This window comes from Uloborus diversus, chromosome 4 (assembly GCF_026930045.1).
Source record: "Uloborus diversus isolate 005 chromosome 4, Udiv.v.3.1, whole genome shotgun sequence".
In the NCBI taxonomy this organism is placed as follows: domain Eukaryota; kingdom Metazoa; phylum Arthropoda; class Arachnida; order Araneae; family Uloboridae; genus Uloborus; species Uloborus diversus.
Window position 1 is genome coordinate 166,063,307 of NC_072734.1, and position 16,407 is coordinate 166,079,713.

Consider the following 16,407-nt stretch of genomic DNA (forward strand, 5'->3'; position numbering starts at 1 on the left):
TTTCTAATATAAAAGATGCCAAAATTTCAAAAAAAAAAAAAAAAAAATCTGCTAAATTATTTTTAGCTGCAAGATCTTTTTCAAACAGCAAGAATGGTGTTCTTTGGTTTCCCTTTCTTACCAGAGCAAACAAAAAACATAGTAAACACACTATCTATTACCATAACATGGGAAGATTAATTTTGAACAATTCAAATATTTATGACTTTCAAAAACAGTATAGCTCACAACACTGGAAAAAATATGAATGATTTTTTTTTATGATGTCAAGTTCAAGCAAAAATAATAAACTAACTACAATATTTTAATTCTGATACTGGCATTTATATTAACAAATCTCCAGTTGGGCTTTGAAGTAATACTTAAGACTATATTTATGCTAAAAAACTACAAAAACATTTTGTTTGACCAGTTTCAGATCCTGTCAAGATGAACAATTATACATTTTAAGTAAATGTTAATATGTAGGGATGCACTGAATACCATAATTTGCCAAATACCAAGTACTTGATTGAAAAATTTCTAATCTTGATCTTTTCATACTAATTTAAAATAGCAAATGTTAATTTATTTTGGGCCTACTATGAAATGCAAATGCATTTTCATGCTTAACATTCTAAATTTACTTACATTAAGTAAAATTATTAATTTAAAATTGAAAAAAAATTAAATCATTCCAAAAGCAGATTAATATACTCAATGGCTAATTTGGCTTTGTTTTTTTTTCTGAAATTCTGTATTAGTTGATAATTAATTTTTTTCCAGACATATGACTTCGTACCCGATAATCATAGTAACATACATAAATATAAATAAAACATCTTGCATACAAATACAAATCCAGAAAATATCATTACAAATTACAATTTATGTAAACAATTTTCTGCTATCATAGACTGTTCAGTAACTGATAAATAATTTAATTAAAATTAAGGGGTCAAATTCAAGCATTACTTTGAATCTGATGTTATAAGTAGGGAACAATTCGAATTAATATTGTACCGTGGCTCTATCCCAGCGGTTCCCAACCTTTTTAGTTGTGCGGCCCACCAGTTTTGTAGAAAACACCATTGAGCTCAACTAACTACTACATACATTGGTGATAAAAAAAAAATGCATCACTCGCGCCGCAAAGGAGAGGAATATCATCCTGACTGCATTCAACTTACAGTCAAGTATCGCGTATCCCAGATGATTCGAGGATGTATTTCTGATCAAGGAGTTGGTGGGCTTCGCTTTGTGCAAGGAACAGTAAACGCTCGGGTTTATATTGGCATTTTGGAGGAGAAATTGCTTCTTACTATCCGGGATCACTTTACTTCAGTTTCAAACGTCATTTTCCAGGATAATTCTGCTCTGTGCCATAGGGCAAAACTGATAAGTAACAATTTAAAAACCTTTATTCTGGCATTAGACTTAAATTGACATGGGGTTAAGTAATCTCCAAACTCACACGCAGGTTCAGAAATGAAAAAATGAGCATGGGGTCAGCAGTTTGCCTTGGCCCGGAAACAACCTTAATCTATATAAACAACTAATTGGATTCCTGCTGTTAAGTGTTTATTTCATAAGTTTTGCAGACTTTCACATACATTTATCGGTAGACCAAAACTTCTCACATAATCCCATTGTTGTGAAAATGCGAGGGTGATGCAATTACTTTTACCAGCACTGTATATTATTTGTGAAGCCAAAATTTATTTACTTTCTGGTTATCTGCTCATATAACTCTCCTTAAGAGTAAAAGTCCTCAAAGTTAAAGCTGCATGAGATTTTTGACGCTGTTTTTCCTCTACGAGGGAGTTGATATCTGGATTGAAACTGGATAGTTTTAGTCTCAAATAACTTGCAACATTCAATGCATTTCTACATTATATAATATAAAAAATGCAATGAAAAGTCTCATTCAAATAGGTAGGTTGTTGAAAAGTCTCTCAAGTGTCTCAATCCACTGGTTAGTCATGCCAGTTCAACAAAAGAGGAGCATTTCTAATTTGAAGCCTAAAGCTAATATGCATTGGTTTCTGCAACAATTTTCTTTAAAGGAGTTTCTTATTCATTAGATTTTATCCTCATTTAAAGGGAAAGTTCATAAGAAATATGAAAAATCTTAACCTTAAAGTTCCTTATTGGCTATGGCTATGAGCCAGGAAGACCTCGAAGGAGAGTGATGGTACATCTAATTAGTGAATTTTTGCAAAAAAAAAAAAAAAAAACCAGAAATTAAGACCCCAAGATTTATTTTTATGTTTCATATCAATAAAAAAAATGTTTTTGTTAATCAATTGTTGAATATTTAAATTTGTTTACTATCTGGTTGTTTAGTATCCTATGTAACCACAATGTAACCCTTATGGAGTGATTCTCAAACAGAGTGCTATAGTTTCCCAGGGAGCCATGAAATCTTCTCTGGGGTGCAGAGAAATTTTGCAGTAACTTTATAATTAGAAACTTATAAAATCATATATTAAAGTTTAGCAATATTTTGCAGTACTTTTACAATTTAAATAAAGGCCATACAATGCAGTTAGTTACACAACTTTTTTACCTTTTTGTCCATATGATTAGCTGTACTTATGCTTACAGAAAGGCATAGAGGGAAAATCTTAAATTTCAAAAACTCGCAGCGAATGAACACTTTTTAAGAACCACTGTTTTAGGGGCTAAATATAAAAAATAGGCCATATACTGTGTCTTGGTGATATTGTAGGCAATCAAGTTTTCATGGTTGTGTACTTTGATGGTGTATAACTCCTTGATTTTTCTTGTAATGCATGTAAGTAAGCAATGATTCTACTAATATAATTTTCACAAAATGTTTCCTAGTAAGATGATTATCTTGAATTAATTACTATTCATCCACCAAGGTGCTCTTTAAATATGAGCCATACCAAAAAAATATGAATTTTACTTCCAACAGCAAACAGTTCCAAGTTTCATTTTTTTCCTTTTTTCTTCCTTTTTTTTTTTTGCTGTATTGCTATGATAATTTATTAGTTAAATGAAAATATAAGGATTGAAATGCACCTTAATGATTTTAATCCAAAGGTATTATTTTGTATATTAGTCTTATTTTACGAAGTAGCATTTTTACATTTACTACTTAGACATGTTAGAGGTTTAAAATCTTATCAATGCACAATTCATCCCTTATAATTCTATCATTTTACTCGTTAAGCAACTTTTTTTTTCCCCACTTTGTGTTTCAAGTGAAAATTACACTTTAATTTATTGGATTCAAATTCCTCATTTAATTGTAGTGAAAAGAAAAACTTCTTCAAATAGGAGCTAAATAGCTAACATTATCATGTTGTTGTTTCGTTGATTTACTTCTCTGCATGCGCATAGAAGTTATTTATCAATGGTTTTTCTCATTCTTTTAGTGAGTGTTTTTGAAGGATATGATTTATAGCTTGATTTTTGGGCTTAAACTAAAGTTAAATTGAGCTTATGAGTTGTCTTTCTAATATCTATTGATTACAAGACAACCCAATAAGTGATTAACTTACAGTCCCTAAAATATTTCTTTTGCAAAAATCTCACGGTTTAGGAGCATAACAATAAATATTAAAAATATCTACAATATATATACTCTATTGAAAAATATCACTAAATCTTTTCCATATAAAAATGAGAAAAACAAAATCAAAAATACGTAAATGTTTGAGATAATAATGAATTTAGCTACAGTCAAAAATATAACAGAAGATTTAAAGCTTTTGTACATATTAACATTTATTACAAAAATACTAATTAATATCCATTTTCTCAACATCAGATGGTTTTGGACTAGTCAAAATGGAGAAACCCGGTCCTTTCCGCAGATATGGAATCTCTTTTGTCTCAGCATTGGGAGATGGTATTGTCCTTCCAGGATTTTTATTTGACTTCTGTTCTTTTTGGCTACTCGTAAGTGGGCACTTGCTGAATCCTTCAACAGAAGTATCATTATGTTTTACTCTATCAATCCTATGTTCCAGATCTGGCACAATACGAAAATGGCCCAAGGACTTGATGCATATTTCAATTCTGTCCCCAACAGGATTGTAACAAAATCTCTGCAATGATAACAATCACAATCATTAGCAATAATCATTATTTTAAAAAACTGAGCCAAAAAAGGAAATACAAAATACACTTTGCATCCTAAGTAACGAAGTTTATATTAGAGTCATTTAGGGCAATAGTTCTGAATTGGCAGTGCACATAAAATTGCTTGGGGCATGCGAAAATCAGTAAGGGATAGCAGTAAACTACCAAAAAGTACACAAGACGACATTGATAAAGCTAGAATGTGACTGAGACAAAAAGTTTGCGAAAAAATTGTGTGATTCTACTTTGAAACAAAAATATTCCAAATAACTTCTGGGCTGGAATCAAAAAAGAACACAAATGAATAGCAGACATAAGCTGTGTTCACAACACGCTTTTCTACCTCATAAATAGTGGCTCGGGCTCTGAAAAAAAACCAGCTGAAAAATTCGTTGTTTACATGTAAAAAAACGTTTTCCAATTGTACCCAAGAAAGCGGTTATTACCCAGCATCCTTAGCGGCTAAACCCAGGAAGTAGACGAACTTGTTTCGCGTAATGCATTCTCGGTAAAAATTCTGCTTTTACTCCAGAAGGAAGCAGGAGCAGAAAAATTCCACATATACCTCGAAAATAACGGGAATGCAGTGAAAAGCAGGTTTTTTTTTCAGGGGTCGAAAGTGCCTATGGAAAATTTACTATTGATGTGAACAACCTTCCAGAGTCAGTCAACAGCTTACTTGCACGGAAAAGGGTTTTTGAGCTTAAAAACAAGCTGGAGACAAACATTTGAGAACTTTTTACACAAAAGCAAGCTTTTTTTTGTAAATTCCTTCAGTTTATGTCCGATCATAGAAATAAAATATCCATAACAAAAAAAAAAAAAAAACTATACTGTTTTAATTTAAACTATCTACAATTAGCCAATATTTAACAATTAACTAGTTTATGTTGAATTAATATAACAAATTTTAAGGAAATGAAAACACTTTTGCTGGGGTAAGCATAGGTATAATAATGCACAAATTAGTTATATCAGTTTAAAAATATAAATAACTTTTGCTTTAGTTGAGACTAGCAAAAATACCCGGCGTTGCCTGGGTTAGCAATAATTATCAGAAACAACCGTTACTTGCATTTGTTTTCTGTTTTAAGTGAAAGAACTTAAAACACACCTTTTTGACGTGACTTAAAATCTAGCTTCTTCCTTACTCATAAAACTAAAGTAGCAGTAAGTAAAAAGAGCAAAATAGTATTCATTTAGAAACGAAAACACGAAATTTAAGCGTATACAAATTTGAAGAATTTCTGAAATATGTGAAATTAAACTTCACGTGTTTAAAAAGATTTATCAGTTAATACTTATTATTATTTTTTTTTACACTGAGTCTTACCTTCTCTGTATGTCTATTGAAGAACGAACTGTTTAAAGAAAATGTAGCCGCGCGCCCGTGATCCCCTTAAACTTGCTTTAGTTATTTTGGAAAATCTTAATTATTGTGGGTTCTAGGTGCGATTTAAAATATTACCGAATTTGCGGGAATCGTTTTGGGATACCTTGGATAATGCTCCCCCTCCTTACTTTGTTAAACGGTATGTTACTAATTTTTGTTAAAGAGATATTGTCGCCATATGCTAAGATACTTTTGGTCACCATAAAATGGCGCTAAACAATTTCATCCGTAATGTTTCCAAAATAAGCAGTAAAATTTGGCGATAGTTTGAATTTGTGCACAAAGTCACATTAATGGAAGTTTTTGTGCTGTTTATGGATTTGCACAATTTAGTTGCTGGATTATTTTACAGTAAAAAAAGTTTTTAAAGATTCTTTGATTGACGATATTTTGTTTACATGGTGAAAGCTGACAAACATTATTACGTAGTCTTTGACTTCAAAAACCGTGACAGTTGAAAAAACTGCCAAATGCATCCGCTACTGAAATCTTTCTGCATAAATTTTGGCGAGGTTTCTGCTGTTAGATTGGATAATGATTAAAAAATCCAATCAGCACAAATAATAAAAAAACCCCATTAATTACACTAAAGTTTTGTTTAATTGGAAAATAATCAACCAAATCTATAGTTCTTATCAGCCAATCTTGGGGAAAAAACGTTACTTTAAGATTTGACTCGAGAAAAGCCTCAAACAGTCAGACGAAACACAAAAGCATTCAACAATTCTAACTATGAACTGGGAGTTGAGATGATACACTAAATAATGAATTGGGTTGAGGAAAGCCTTCGAACATGGAACAAAAAAAGCCCATAACTCGTTTTTCATACAACTTAGAACTTTCTAACAGATGCCATCTTCAGCAGAAAAATAAGCGCTTTCGATGGACACAATTTTAATATGTGCTCGTATTTTTTAACCGTCATATTAGGGCATTTATGCGAAAATTTGGACAGATTAGAATAAAAAAGGAACTATCAATCGGATTTTTATCGAACTGGTCTACAAACCTCCCCAGTACCAAAAAGAACAAACGGTGAAAGTTTCAGCCAAATGTGCCGGGTAGTTTCTGAGATCTTAGGGAACAAATTTACCAAAGTCCATTTTTATATATATAGATAAGCAGGTAGATTTTTAGAACAATTTACAAATTGAAAAACTAGATGGCCTAGTGTTTCACTTTCCAAGAAAAGTTACAAGATAATTTTTTCACTTTTTATCAAACAAAAAGAAAACAATTGGCGATATTGTACACAGCTCATTGCACCATTCAATGATCTTGAAATTACTGTTTGGGCAATTTTGAAGTTGTTGTAATTGCTCTTCTTAAATTATAATCAGGGTCTCCGCTCCTTGCTAGCTTCACTTGCTAACTCACGTAACAATGCAATTTTCTAAATACCTAAATTGGGTAAGTTTTAAGAGCCATATAACCAGGGCTGTGGAGTCGGAGTTTGACTGATTTTGGGGTAAAGGAGTCGGAGTCGGAGTCGTTCGAAAACATGCCGACCCCAACTCCGGGTTTCTTTTTTTTCTCTTTACTTTTCACTGACTCTCCTTGCATTAAAAAATATGACTACCAATTAATTTGATTACATGTATAAATACCTACTAGCATGAAAATCACTCATTGTGGCAACCAGCTGGCTTGATTGTTTATCGAACTTTCTTGTAACAGCTACCTACACTGATGCGCCGTCTCCTAGTTTTTTGTTGCCTACCATTTTCTAAATAATCACTTTCAAATAAAAATATATTTTTTACCTCGATCTCTGCTATAAAATAGTAAAAGGAATGTATGTATCGCTTGAGCAAGTCAGGAAACTTCTCAGGATGCTTGGTAAATTCAAAAGAGTGTTGGCACGAAAGCGCAAATCCAAAAGATCCGATAAAATATGTTTTTTTTTAGTTCTTAAAACTTTATCTAAGAAAGCTTGGTTAACACTGAAAAGTACAAAATAAAATTAGTACATGATTTATTGGTTACAACACTCAATAATTGTAGTTAATCCTAAAATCTTAATAATAAAGTTAATTCTGAAGCTGCCAATAACAAAAATAAAATTAAAAATTGAGACAAGATATGTAGGCCTATTCCTACAAAGCTGTATACCGCCGCATTTTGTGTAAAATTTGCTCCAGACGTACATTTACCCGACCTCTCTCCGCAATATAGTGCAATATTTTTCTTGAAATTTTTAAGATGAAATTTAAGGTTTATTATTGGGGAATTTTTTCAGAATTAAAGTATTTCAATTTTTATTAACTCTGAAATCAAGATGAGGTGTCACCCACCAGATGAGTGTCACCTGGGAGGGGGAGGGGCGCCCCCTCTCGAGAAAAGTTTTTCAAACTAGCAAAAAAGTTTTTTTTTATTCTCTCAAAACTCTTTCTCTCACTCTTCTATGTGCTTTCAAAAATTGAAAACACAGAAATTACCTTACCTTAGAAATCGCACCTATTGGATGATTCAATTTTCTAATTGAATTTCTAACGTTGTATGCACCTTAGGTTTACAATGAAATACAACATGAAAATTTCATAAAAAGGAATACCTATTTCAATCTCTGTTTAGGGGTTCCCCCCCCCCTCCCATGAGGAGGGTGAGTTGAAAAAATAAATTTAAAAAAATAAAAAGCCGGAGTCGGAAATTTCAAAATTCTGGAGTCAGAGTCGACCACTTTCCTTCCGACTCCGCAGCCCTGCATATAACCGATATAATGACTTTGAAAAAAGTATGATATGCACCTCTGAGACAAAACTATGCTATTCTTTTTAAATAAAATTTAGTATTATAAACATTCCTGTTGTAAGTAATTTACATGTATAAAGGTGCCTCCCTCCTCTCCTTAGATTTGTACCTCATATTACTGCAGTATAAACTTTCGCACTCATCAGAAGGAAGTTAAAATACAGATTAAAAAAATCTTTTCAATAATATTTTATATTGGAAATAAGTAAAACATTAAACAAATAAAGGCTTGTTACTTTGAAGTTGAGTACTTAAAAAAATAAATTAATAAAAGTATTAACTATTAATAACTTGATAATTGTTAATTTATAACTATAAAACTTATTTTATTATATTGAAAATAAATAAAAAATTAAACAATGAAATGCTTATTCCTTTGAGGCTTGATAAATGTTCAAATTTAAGATAAATTACAAATTAGTTATTAAACTAACTAATAAAATTAGTTAATCTAACGCAGTAGAAATTGAAATAACTTGAAACATTCAAAACACTTGGTAACATTTTAAGATGCAGAAGATTGAAATTACAACACAAAATGGCTATTTTTGGCTAAGCACATTATCCCGTCATTTCCAAATTTTAGACGGAACAATTGCATTTAAAAAAAAATAGAGTAAAATAAGTATTTTTTTTTAAACTCAAGGATATCAGGACAAAATATCTTTTATCAAGAATATCAGAACAACTACAAAGTCTGCATTGACTGAAAAATTCTAACTTGCCCTCCAAAACAAATTTTGAATAAATCCTGCCAAGTTTTACAAAATTGTATAGTTCAATGAATTTTGTAGTATGAATTCAATAGAATGAATTTTGTTGTTCAGGTATTGTCTAATTCAATTTAATGAGCTTGTTAGGGGCATTTCAAAATGCAGCAGCAGATTTTGAAATATCCTAAACAAGCTCATTAAACAATTTTATGAATTTAAAAAGAGAAGATGCTAATGATTTCAAATTCCAACAGATTGTATGTTACATTGACACATTTTCAGGGATGTGCAGACTGAAACTCGCTTTTCGAGCAAACTTGGGAGCAGGAAAATGTTAAATTTGGAGCAGTTCGATTGTTAACTTAGAACAGCAAAATTGTAAATCTGGAGCAGATTGCAAAAGTAAAAATTTAAATTTTGCATCAATTTGGACAACTATAAATATCTCACACACAGAAACATATCGTCACCTCAGAGCAAAAGTAAGGTATCTAATCCCAGAAATAACACTAAGATATCTTACTGTTGCTCTGAGATGACAATATATGAGACATAAGATAATAAAAAAAAGAGGTAAGAGTGCAAAAACACCATAATTCCAATTAAGAATTGAAGCTCTCTTAATCTCACTTTTTATTATTTTATTTGTCTAATATTCTTAAAAACTGATATGTTCTGTCCTGTTCTACTTTTTTGTAATTTAAATTAAGTTCACACATTTATTTACCTTGCTTAATACATTGCTGTTGTTATTACACTTCTATTTTTATAATTTGTATGCCTTTACACATAAAACTACATTAATCTATAACGTTTTTGGTTGGTGTATGTAATTTACTCCTCTTACCTAATATTTAGGCATATATCTTATACTGAACTACTTGATCAATAAATCTGAAGATCAAGAAAGGACACTATTAAAACCTTTTATTCTAACTCTTTCATATTTAATCATAACAAACAAATAATAATGACAGTACAATGAAAAAAAAATAATTTTAAGGAATGATGTCTCAAGAAAAGGAATTAAAAATTTAAAAAAAAAAGTAAAGTAAAAAAAAATGATGAAATAAAATTTTAAAAAATATTCACAACACAAAAATACTTTTTGAACTAGGTAATAGGAGTATTTTATAATTCAAATAATTGACATGATTGCAAAAATTTTAAGAAAGGCTAAAAATATGGCGAAAATGCTTGAATTTGAGAAATTTGCAATGTTTGCATGTTCATCACCAGAGAACATTAGAATTCCCCAATTTTGTACTCCTATCATATTAATTTTTACAGATGGCTTTGGCAAATTTGGATGCAACTGGATTCACATTTTCGAGTGGGAATGGCAAAAAAAACGAACTTATAAGTCCGCTCCTACCGAAAATAAAATACAAGGATGGTTAAAATAATGGTCAGTACAAAAATATTGATGTCAGAGGAGCAGAATCATACTGTAAATTAAAACAAACAAGTTTGCAAAAGTGGATGCAATTGGATTTTAAATTGCATAAAAAAATTGAAACACAAAAAATTGTAAACAAAAACAGCAATAATGCAAACTTTATGCAAATTTGCAAAAAAAACTGACAAATATGCCGATGGGACTGTAATTTTAAATGTAAAATTGCACTTTTGGGAGCAAGTTTGTTCGATTTGGACCAAAAAAGTAGATTTAGCACTTTGGCGCAGGATTGAGGATTGGAGCAGTTTGGCACAATTGGCACAGCAGGTACATTCGTGATAACTGTCTGACAATACTATAAAACTAAGTATTTAAAACTCGATTTTTCCCAATTCTTTAATATTTCACTTATCCTGAAATCACTGTAATGATAACAAAATCTACAGTTTAAATTCAAAAAGTTAGACCAACCTTGATCAAATCAAAAACTAATGTAAAAGGAAATTACTTTAAATCAGAGAATTTATATTAATACTACAAGACAAACAGTGAAGCTTTACCTTATTAGGAAAATCTTTCAAATCTGCATGTGTTTTAATGTGCAACATTGTAGATTGGGCTATTGTTTCATAATACATTCCACCCTTTTCAAAATCATGTGGATTCATTATTGCATGTGACCAAATCAATCCATACTGGAAATCTTCAATTCGTCCAGAATACCGGGATCCGAATATACTACGATTACTTTCTTGACTCATGCCTAGGAAAAAGGTACATTTAGAAGTATGTACGAAATGCAGTGAAGAATGAAAACAAGCAAAACAAATGCCATGCAATATCAGTAGTTAGTAACTTTGAAACCAGTAAAATTGGCTCATCCAATGGAACATAATACATCAGTTCTCTCCGTTTCATAAAACAGTTCCTTTGCTTATTACAAATGACTTTTCTTACTTATATATAGAAAATTTCAAACAAAAACTTTTAGTGAATCAAATGGTTTTTTGTATATAGCTTTAATCAAATCACCAAAAGTCACTGTTTCATATTTTACATAAATATATACTCTTGGAATAATCCACAGTTTCAAATGTTATTAGCAGTGGTCCGGAAAACTACATATATTTTGCACAACTACTTTATTATTTAACTACAATTACATTTACTTTTTAAAATGCAGTAACTACAAACTACTTTTGAAATGTAGACTCTACTTAACTACTTTTAGGAGATGAATTTGTCTGGAGTATTAAAAAAAAAGAACAAACTTGAAGATTTGAAGTAAAAAAAAGAAAAAAACACACACACACACACAAAACGGTAATAATAATAAATTAAGCTCATTTTAAAAGGGGAAATGATCAAGAATTAGCTACGCATGTTTTTGGAGCCAATTTGTTATCGATTAAAAGGTAATAGAAATTTATCAAATATTTGTGATTTGATTAAGTATTTACAGCTATTTAATTTCTTCAAAGAAGAAACAAACATTGAGAGTCAGAGTAAAATATATTTCGCTCATTAAAGTAATATGCCCATATTTTATCCATATAGATTTTAAATTAAATGTTATTAATAATGCTATAGTTTTACGAGCCTTGTTATTTATCATTGCCATACGGTGTAATACTCACTTAAGATTTACATCAGTAATATTCATTTGAACCTCATTTGTTTACTGAGCATTAAAAGTAGTTGTCAGGAATCACTACCAACTAGGCTCTTTTCTTTTTTCACTACTCACAACACTACTTTTTTTTAAGTAGCTACATTACTTTCGTAGTTGGACACTACAAACTATGGAAAAAATGTAGTGACTAGTTGTTTTAGTACTTGTAGCACCCTACATCCGCCACTGATTATTAGTTTTGTTTAGTGAAACAGAAGAAAACTTCTGTTTCAACAGAAAGGAAGTGGTTCTCAAACACTAAGTTAATGAATTTGAACTATTTAAAGTTTTCTTTAAATATACAATTAAAGAGTAAGAGATAAATTAATCATAGAAGAGCGGGCATCTCCTACTGCACTACTTTGAGCACAAAAATATTTTGTAATACAAGTACAGTAGACCCTTGTTTTACAAGGGTTTATTTTATGCGGTTTCGATTATACACGGTTTAAGATTTGACACCTTTATTTTATTTTACGCGGTTGAGGCAACGCAAACAGTTAACATTTTCCTCTCTTTCAAAATCCAAACTCCTAGAGATTGCAGATTACATGTAATAAACTGCATTTTGGCGTGCTTACAACCGAACTTGGGCCCCTGGAGACATTTTATGCGATTGATTCCAGAGCTATTTCCAGAAGTAAAGTTATAAAACTCACACAGTTCAGAACTCACTGGAAGAAGAGCTTTTAGGAGTGACGCCAAAATTAACGAGGATACCGATTTCAGTGACACACAACCAAAAACGTTCACATTGAAAATTTCGAGCTATTCCTAGACAATAGAAATAATTTTTCTGATTTGTTGGTAAAGGAAAATTTTATAACGGAAATGATGCAAGTGATCATGGATGCGTTTATGCTCTGCAAAGAATTACAGAGAAAGATTCTTAATGACTGCCAAAAGACTATCATAGCCAGCTCTTCTTTATAAACAGAACATGGAATTAGTTTATGTTTTCTTTATGCATGTTGTGCATACAAATCGATATATAAATACACATTAAATTTATTATACAATTAGTTCACTAGAATGAAGTATTTTTTTATCCAGGGAATCTAACCTCTATTTTAACACTATTAGGTCTCAATTTATGCGGTTTCGATTTACGTGGCATTTCCATGGAAGGAAACTCCCGCATAAAACGAGGGTCTACTGTATTTTAAGAATTATTCTTTTTTGACAGAAGGGTCATTAATGTTTTAAGGAGAAAAAAAGAAAGCAAAAAAAAAAAAAAAAAAATCAAAAGATTATGCAAAGACACTCTGCTTCTAAATAGAAAGTCATGTCCGACTTACTGTTTTCAATGTTCAAATCTTCTTCGCCTTTCTGAAGGATTTCAACAGTTAAACGATCTCCATGCTTAAGAGGTAAAGTTTGATTGTTGGAGCCAGAAGGTTGAAGCACCTTGGGCGGAAATCCATGCTTTATTCTCTGTCTTGATACAGGAATTTTGAACTGATTTTTAATCCATTCTTGCAACTGGGGGTAGGAAATGCTTTTTCCATGTAGCGCCAGATTAGCCTAAAACGAATGAAAAGAAAAATCACTGACTAATCAAACAATTTATGCATTTAGAAAAATTTTAAATATAGCGGGGTCGTCAATCTTAGAGCATAAACTTGTGGAGCAATTAGTAGTTTTGCAGAGCAGTTTGATATTTTGCATAAAAATTATAAAAAACTAAAACCCAATACCAAAAATCTGTGTTTGTAGTCAGAATAATTTAAATCATTAGCATAAAAAAAGAATGAGTTTTCATCAATAAACAATTTATAAAACTTCATCATACTTAGAGCTTTAAACACCCACAACCCGAAAGAAACTTGCTAAATTCTCAAGATGGAAATTTTTCAAATAAAAAGGGGGGGGGGCAAAATTAGGTTCTAAGCCAGAAAAAGGATAGAATACAGCACTTAATACTAAAAAACAAAATTTATTCTCTACAAAAATGTTCCAAAAACAGAAAATATCAACAAACACTGAAAAAATATGATTTTTAAGAATAATAATAACATAAGAAGAGTTTCACTTTTTTTAAGAACAATTTATTTTTCATCACTGGATAACAAGTAGCAATTTCTCTTAGATATGATGTTAAAATACAAATTAAATTAAAAACAAAATTCTAGCACAGATTATAAATGTTTAAGAATTGTTTTAAAAAGATGTTCATTTTCTTGAAAAACCTTACACGTTTAAACTGTAATTCTTGAATCCAAAATTGCTAAGTTCTTTCTTTCTTCCTTTTTTTTTTTGAATATGTTTGTGTTTTAAAAAATGTTTGAAGCAACAATTGAAATGTTTCACAACCCACAAAAACTTGAAAACTGCAATTGCAAACAAATATCATAACAAGATAAAAGGTTACACTTGGCAGTTAAAAAGAAAAACTTCTCAGAAAAAAAGCAGGACTTTACAACTGGAGCTTAATATGGTGTTCCTAATAGGAATGCGACTCTCCATCATTTACAAACCTAGGGCATTCCAGAGGGAAAACTGCAATAGTTCTTTTTTAAATTAAGAGGTAATATCTACTAGATATCTGCAAAGCATGAAAGTTAATACCTTAGGACAAATACTTAGTCACTTAGCATTTAAGCTTATGTCATAAATTTTGGACTTTGAAAAAGTTATGTGTCATACAGGTGTTAGGATAGCAAGGTATCAGCTGTATTTAGAGCTAATGCAATCTCCAAGAAATTATTTAAAAAATTAAATCCTGGGACATTGAAAACTAAACAAAACATTCCTCAAGGAGTGAGTGAGGTAGAGGACAGGACAGTAGAGGGCGGAGCTTAGATACTATTTAAAATGATGCTTATCGCAAAGTTAAAAAAAAAACTTATATTTATTTATTTATCATGATTATTACTTTTTTAACGAAAAAAATTCACGAAGATGAGTTTTGACAAATGTATACTGAAAAATTTAACTCTGCTACAATCTGGAAATAAGTTAAATCAAATTTGATAAAAACCTTAAAATGAAGTAAAAATGTAACTAGGTTTTTTTTTTTTTTTTTTTTGAGAGGGGGGGGGGGAGGGAGGTGAAGTTAAATGATAACAGTTTAAATTCATTACTATGCATTGAGCAAATAAAGCCTTAAAATATAAGAAAAGTTTACCTGGTCTCCATGGGAAGTACACACTTTTACATACTGAGGTTCAGTGACAGATATCTGTTCACGCTGAATTTCATTATTCTAGAAGAGAGGAAAAAGAAAAAAAAAACTATGTCAGTGATTTGGTACATAAAATTCAGATGGCTTTAGTGAGTTTCTGCATGAATTTTAGATCATGCAAAAACAAAAATCAAGTTGTACTCCATTATAATTACATTTAGATTCAGCTAAAAACACAAAATGAAAATTTTTTTTTGATGAGGTTGGAAATGAGAAAAAACAACAAAAGACTTTACAGCTGATTTGCAAAGCAAGTTCAATGTACAGAATAGTGGAATATGAATTTGTGAAAAATTGTACTTTGCATATGGACAGTAAAAATAGGGGACACAAACATATGCAGCATTTGAATTCAATATGGTTTGAAAAAAAAATTTTGATCCAAAACATAAAAGAAACACAAAAAAAAAAAAAAATAGACTTAACAGAAAAACATTTACTGATGAAACAATGTTCTTTGGAATACAAGACAAGTATTTTTCCTAATTTTACTTCATAATGCAAAAAAAAAAAAAAAAAAAAGAAAAAAAAGAAAGAAAAAAGGGAAAAAAAAAGAAGAAAAGGAAAGAAAAGAAAAGATAAAAGAAATAATATCAAGTCTATCCGTCAGTTCTTAAGACTCAAACCTGTTTTGTGCATAATGTTATTGCACAGCTGTCAACAATGAAAGATGAAAATTAAAGAGAGATGCATAAAATCAGGGAGACTTTTAAATTTAATGACAAAAGTTAGAGTGTAAGAGGAATTATAACAAAAAATGCAGGAATATCTTATAATAAGACTGCACAAGACGTTGGTGTTCAAAAACCCTGCATGTCTCGAAATTCAGAATCTTACTTTTTTGAAGTTGGTTTTGAAACAAAAATGTTTTAAAAGAGGCTTGCATTTCTTTTCTCTTATAAGTGATTACAAACATTCCTTGCATCAGGTAAAAATTCAGAAAAAAATGAGAAAGATTTACCACATCTTTTGGGAAATAAAAGTTTTAAACAGATTAAAAGTGAAATGAACATGATTAAAAAATGATCAGACATACACAATGTTCATACTCGTGTGGGAAAAGGTTTCGTTTTTACCAACTAGATTGTTTTAATGTAGGGTTCTTTCTCAAAATTCTAATCATTAAAAATTCTTTTTTTAGGGATTTTCATTGCTTTGGTGAAAGTTTGGAAGATATTTACTTCATTGGGAAGTTAGGTATCC

General features: G+C 30.6%; 1 protein-coding gene across 1 annotated transcript in view; it reads right to left on the bottom strand.

Moving 5' to 3' along the window:
* Nucleotides 1–2,364: 2,364 nt before the first annotated feature.
* Nucleotides 2,365–16,407, bottom strand: part of LOC129219774 (deubiquitinating protein VCPIP1-like) — a 39,446-nt gene continuing 25,403 nt past the window's right edge. The window contains exons 10-13 of the mRNA XM_054854073.1: nucleotides 15,148–15,225; nucleotides 13,319–13,544; nucleotides 10,909–11,111; nucleotides 2,365–4,058 (exon numbers count right to left, since the gene is read on the bottom strand). Of these exons, the coding sequence (XP_054710048.1) occupies nucleotides 3,750–4,058; nucleotides 10,909–11,111; nucleotides 13,319–13,544; nucleotides 15,148–15,225 (816 nt within the window). The 3' untranslated portion in view covers nucleotides 2,365–3,749. The remainder of the gene's footprint in view (nucleotides 4,059–10,908; nucleotides 11,112–13,318; nucleotides 13,545–15,147; nucleotides 15,226–16,407) is intronic.